Raw genomic sequence first — 6,111 nt, 5'->3', positions numbered from 1 at the left:
CATTTCCCCCAAAAAGAACAAAAATATCCTAACTCGGGGCATAGCTTAGTTAACTAAGCTCGTATTCACAAGGTTAGGACACACGGCTAATGGCAATATATAGCGTTTTCAGAGCTTTAAAGATTTTTTATATTTACAGATTTTAAGTTTATCTTGAAATACTAGTTATTCAGTCACAACTTACCATCAGATTTAATCTAGTGACTGAATCAAACTAGCTTAGATTTCTAGGCTACTATACATCATTCATCAAGCATGCCATCCGAGCTTTTTGGTGTCAGATTAAGACTAGAAGTGTCTTCCCCTAAATCATTAGGATTCCCAATATTTGTAATGTCTTTTTCCATATTTTCCTTATTTTCTTGGATCTCTTTATCCTTTAGAGTCAATAAAATATGATCAAGATTCGGACTATCATCCCCGAGACCGGAGTCTCTATGTCCTCCATGTGTTATTGCTCTCTTCTGTCCAGTCTCCTGTATATCATCATTGGTCACGTGATTACTTTCCTCGATTGTGATTGGTTCATCAATGTCTGCTAAGACCGTTGATTGGTTGTTCGATGAAGGAATGGATGATAAATATTCTGGTGGATAGGAAACAACAGAACCACTTGATAGAGTATCTTGTAAAGCCGGATGCTGGTTAGTATCTTTGCCATACACTGTTGAAGTGCTCTCAACAGATAATTGTGTATTCAGTGTACCAGTCGAAAAAGTTGATGATAGTTCTGTGTGACTTGTACGGTGGTGAGATTGTTTTCGACTGTATTGTCGTTGGCTGTGTCGTAAATAAATCTCCTTTTTCATTGTAGATGCTGGTTGAGGTTTTTCAAGTTCTGGATAAAGGATGGCTTTGATCTAAGAATCGAATGAAGACATTTATATGTTTTAGTTTCATGCACCCCCTTCTCACAGACTCGGTAGGATTTATTCAGTCAGTGGGGAAGGAAACAATCAGTCCGTTGATGGGGATTGATATTCCCATTATATTTTATCGCTAGGGATTTAAAATCTTTTGTTTCCAAGTCATAAATTCAGTGGGGGTGGGAAAAATAGCATAATATTTTTCAGTGAGGATTGGTTTATTTGATTACTTTCAGTGGGGACAAAAATTGGAGGATAATTTTCCACTGCAGACGATATTTTGGACAATTTTTCCAGTGGGAAGGGGTCCCAGTGGGTCTGTGAGAAGGGGTGTTTCATGTTTTGTTTATTTTCGTTACTTTAGCGAGGACTACTGCGTCAAAAAGTAGGTAGCAAGGCTTGCTGAATCAAAAATCTTCTGAGAATTTCGAAACTCACGTCCAAACAGTCACTTGTGAAAGCAATTTTTTAAAATCAAGTGAAGTGACAAAATATCCCTCCCTTTTTTGCACAGACGCTTCACTACAATCTAAACGTTGTTTCCGGGGGATGGTACTGCCGGGTATGTGCCAGCCATAAGGGTCCCATTTTCACACGCCCTCGAAAGTCTCTCAAAGCGGTACAAAAACCATTAAAAGGAAACTTGAGTCTCTGTAAGGGTTCAAAAAATCACGTAATTCAAAATTTCCTCTCTCAAAGGGTCGTGATTTTACAAAATTTGGACAAAAGTCGAGTACAAACCGACAAAACTTGAGAAATGTCTCTCTAAGGGTCCCAAAAACGCCAATCTTTCATTTCTCTAATAGTCGATTTTCGATTTTTGGATCGGACATCTCCTCCCCGTCTCCTCGTAAACCTAGTACCCCTAAGGCGTTGTTTGTATGAGAAATCAATTTACCTTTGGCACAAAGACCAGCAACAGTGTAAACGTAGTGCAAATCAATATACAGATAGCAACAATAGCGTATAATGCTTGATGTAATTTCGTGTTCAGTAGCACGGAGACACAAATAACACCAATAATGGAGACAGCAAATACATTATAAATGGCTATTGCAATCTGTTTAGCCTCGTTTTGAACTTGGATTTTAGTACTCTTTAATTGCCAAGCCAGGAAAATACCAATCAACAACAAGACACCCTTGTAGCAGCATAATCCGATAAGGAGTTGAATGAAGTATTGGCAATTACAGCGTACGACTTGTCCAGTTTTGACCGTATCTGCAAAGAAGTTTTCGTTGGTGTATATAACTTGTAAAGAGGCATGGAAAGGAGCCATGAAGCCCCAACTGATGAGCAAAACAATATCAATTAAGAGAAATGCTCCAACCATTGTCAGTAACACCCATTCAGGAACATGCTGAAAATGAGAAAAATAATGAAAATAATTCTTGGAATATTAATTAAGCAGTCTTAGATGCAGAAACATCGAAAAAATAATTTGTGTAGTTATTCAGGATTCTCACTTGCTTGTTTTCGTGATCGTGTGGCGCGAGAAATTCTTACAATAAATAAAATGGAATGAAGATAAAGTTATAACCTAGACAACCCTATCATCTGCAGGTAACTAAAAGGAGATTAATTTAGGAGGTGGGAAACAGGGGTGAGCACGAGGCGTCGTAAAAAGTGATGGCCTTGTTTACTGTGCTTTTTTCCCAAACTCTACCATCACTATTTTTCCACCACTCCGCGGGCGTATACATATTTTCCCCACTTTTGCTATCCCTGTAACGGACGAAAGCATCATTTAATGGCAAAAATGTTAAGAACAAGTCAACAACATTCTAAGGGTTTGCAGTTGGATGTAGTTGTAAGGAAAATGAATATACCTTAATTTCAGCTTGTTGATTATTGTGATTTGGTGGTGTAACAAAGGTCTTATACAATCCCCATGTTTTAGCGAATAATGCACCAAATGTCATGGTAAATCCAATGGTTAGTGCACACAAGAATGTAAAACAGACTTTGGGGATTTTATCTTCGTTAACTAAACGTGTATCCAGGCTATAAATGATGACTGAAGTATAACATAGGATTGCACCAAAAATCATAACACAATTTAAAATAGGTGATCCAATTTTGTAGCTTGTGTTATTACTGTATAGTAGAATCACTACCAGAACTATAAGCGCGATTATTATTCCTAAGAATGCAATAACCCACATCGTAATCCATAACGGCTTTTCAATATCAGCGTATGTGTAACTGATGATGGCTTTATCTTTAGGAATTTTGTCTGAGTTGAATATTTTGTATACCATATTTGGAATAATATCGAGTTTACCAGTTTTTGTGTGATGAGTGCCTGTGGAGAAGAAGAAAAATTGAATTATAGGAAAATATAACTTAATCTCTTAAATAAATAGATGCTACAGTGTTATTACTTAAGATAATTTTGATTGTTTTGCTGTAAAAAATATGAAATGATAATTTTTGATACTTTTTGCACTTCAGAGTGTCTCCTGATTGAAGACAGTTTTCGATTTAGAGTTTTGATGGAAGGATTCAAGAATAAGTGCCAGTGGGAATATTACCGCTGAGGAAGAATCTATTTTCTATTTTCTTGCTTTTGCAAACTTTTGCTTTGACTTTTGAATGTGAAAAAGGTAACCCCGTACATTTTTGTGTATGGTCCTATACAAAGAAAATGAAAATTAAAAGTCTAAATCTTCCTCATGGGAACAAGATAATAGAGAATAAAAAATTATTTCCAATCATACCTAAGTAAACGTGATTTCCATCTTTATGATATTTATAAAACGCAATCTGTCCCAACCGTTTGTGAAGACTTCGATCACGCTCGTAATGAAACGAACCAGTCAATCCTTCGAAATTAATCCTCTTCAATGTTCCAGCGAACAAATATCCAAACGCATAATTATAATAGTAGTAGAAACGTGGCCATGTGGATTTACTGAGTATTTCATACCCTTTGGCGAGGACCCAGATGGAATCGTAAGCGTAGCCGATATCATCACTGCATTTATTTGATTTGACTTTTTGTCTGATTCGCTTCAAGAATTGATTTGAAGTCATATTACTGATATTAGGAACACCATCACGTCTTAGAATCTGTTTTGTGATGAAAATATGTCCATGGGCAGCTTCTAGTAGTTGTTCCTCAGTACAATTCACATCCTTTGTACCGTCCGCTAAAGGTTTAGCCCATCCGTCTTTCAACTTTTCGAATAATACCCAAACTATTTTAGGTTTATACATTTTCTTATGGTAAGCTTGACAAAATACTAGTCTAGCACCACGAACACTAAATAAGGATAAAATAATACGGCGATCATTTTTCTTTAAAATATCCATTTTCTGATTAAGTTTTGAATAATCAACTTTCTGTGACCAAATACCTATTTCAGTTAGTACATCTGTTTCTTCTTTATGTTGGCTGTATAATAAAATCGATTCACGTAATGTACCTGAATTACGCCTATATTTCGAATCTGAGAAATCGTACAGAATTCCAAAGCGGCGCCATTGAAAGTGGTCCATGAGGGCCACCGCAGCTTTGAACTGATGGTTTATGGATGGAGGTGTTGGTACAAAGAAGACATAGTAAGGCTCGATTGGTTCATCAATATCGGTGTAAGAGATGTGAGTACCTCCCAAAACGGATGAATATTCAATAAAATCATATTGAAGCCGCTCATATGGTGGCCCAATGAGAGCATTCTTAAGTGGGCCCTTCATGTAGTTATCATGTAACGTTTGAACAGCAATTGATATGTTTAAATCAACTTCAGAATAATACGGAGTCAGTTTATAATATTCTCTTATAAATGTTGGATTATTTCGTTCCATGTTAGAACCTGAGTATTGGATAAGTCTTGGATGTTTACCGACGTCTTCAAATGCAAGTTCAATTGCTGCTCGTATGCACTGGTCTTTTGAAGCGTCTGGAACCATAATGCCAATATTGAGGGGCGTTTCTTTCCATGGTGGAAGTGTTGTAGTAGTGATGGGTATGGGTGTAGTTGGTTGGGTGGTTGTTTGGTTAGCCGCTTTATCAGTTTGATTTGAAATATTGTTTTGTAAAATATTTGTTGAGTTGTTGGTATCATTCTTACTTTCTTGTGTGTTGTTGAGTGATGTTTGATCAAGACTTCCCCTGGGAACAGTCTCTGCATTTCGAGAATCATTAGAGGTGACATTAGTACCATTAGTGAAAGGGTAGACTAGTAGGAGAAGCAGCAATTCGATGCTAGCCAGTTTCATTTTTGATTGTTTTTTTTTCTCTTTGTGGTATTGATTTGATTTTTCTATTATTTATTCTGAAATAAAAAACATAAATATAAACAAATACAAAAAATGGACCTCGCCATAACCTTGATCTCGCAATCACAGCTAAAGAATTTTTGGAATCGTGTCATTTCGCAAAATATTTCTTAGTTCGAATCCCAACCCAATCTACATGTTCACTGCAAAGGTCCTCAAAACAGAACGGCTGTGAGGAGCGATAAAAATAGTTAAAAGATACCGGGTGCGCCACAAAAAAGTTTCTCCCTTTAAAACTAATTTTCTCGAAATCTAAAAAAGAACCATTCCTATTTCACTGGAAAGAAAAAAGATAAACTTAAATTTTGATGGGTCATTTATTGAATTCGATTCATTAGATCAAAAGTTATGCTCAATTGAATAAAAAAGTTACTTTCGGAAAATGCTTAAAAACGTTAAAAATTGACCTATCTATCTTCTTTCCAATGAAATAGGAGTGGTTCTTTTAAGATTTTTAGATTTCAAGAAAATTAGTTTCAAAGAGAGAAACTTTTTTGTGGCGCACCCGGTATCTCTAAAAAATTTTTTTTATCCAATTAAAAAAGCAGCTGATAATTGTATCAAATGGCTCTTCAAACAGTCAGTTGAAAGCTTTAAAATGAAGAAATATTTAATTCGAAATAATGAGAGATCTTTTGAAAATGATATTAACACATAGGCTACAAAATGCAGTTATAATTTCCCAGAGGTGATCAATAGGTCAGATTCAATATTTCATCTAATTATGCAAGTATGCGATGAAAGTGAAGATGTTGCAATACAATTTTCTACAGTTCTTTAGAAGCATCTTTATCCAATAGTAGAGGTGATTAAGTTGCAGCAGCGAACCCTAGCGTTCAGGCTACGGTTGGCAAGGTCATAGTTCCAACCCTCTTGCCGAGTCATATTGAAGACTTAGCAAAATCTTAATCCTACTCTAGCAATTACAAGAAGGATCCAGAGTAAGTGGGGTAGATAGTTA

General features: G+C 36.1%; 1 protein-coding gene across 1 annotated transcript; it reads right to left on the bottom strand.

Moving 5' to 3' along the window:
- Positions 1-225: 225 nt before the first annotated feature.
- LOC136819332 (gamma-aminobutyric acid type B receptor subunit 2-like) lies at positions 226-5,135 on the bottom strand. Its single transcript, XM_067075578.1, has 4 exons — positions 3,587-5,135; positions 2,696-3,171; positions 1,765-2,226; positions 226-860 (listed from the first exon to the last, which is right to left on the bottom strand). Exons 1-4 carry the CDS (start codon positions 5,088-5,090, stop codon positions 243-245), a joined length of 3,060 nt encoding a protein of 1,019 aa, XP_066931679.1. The 5' UTR covers positions 5,091-5,135; the 3' UTR covers positions 226-242.
- Between the last annotated feature and the right edge of the window lie 976 nt (positions 5,136-6,111).

Source organism: Clytia hemisphaerica, unplaced genomic scaffold (assembly GCF_902728285.1).
Source record: "Clytia hemisphaerica strain Z4C2 unplaced genomic scaffold, Clytia hemisphaerica genome assembly, whole genome shotgun sequence".
NCBI lineage: Eukaryota > Metazoa > Cnidaria > Hydrozoa > Leptothecata > Clytiidae > Clytia > Clytia hemisphaerica.
Note: the sequence above shows the minus strand (reverse complement) of the source record. Positions and strands in the feature narration are given on the sequence as shown.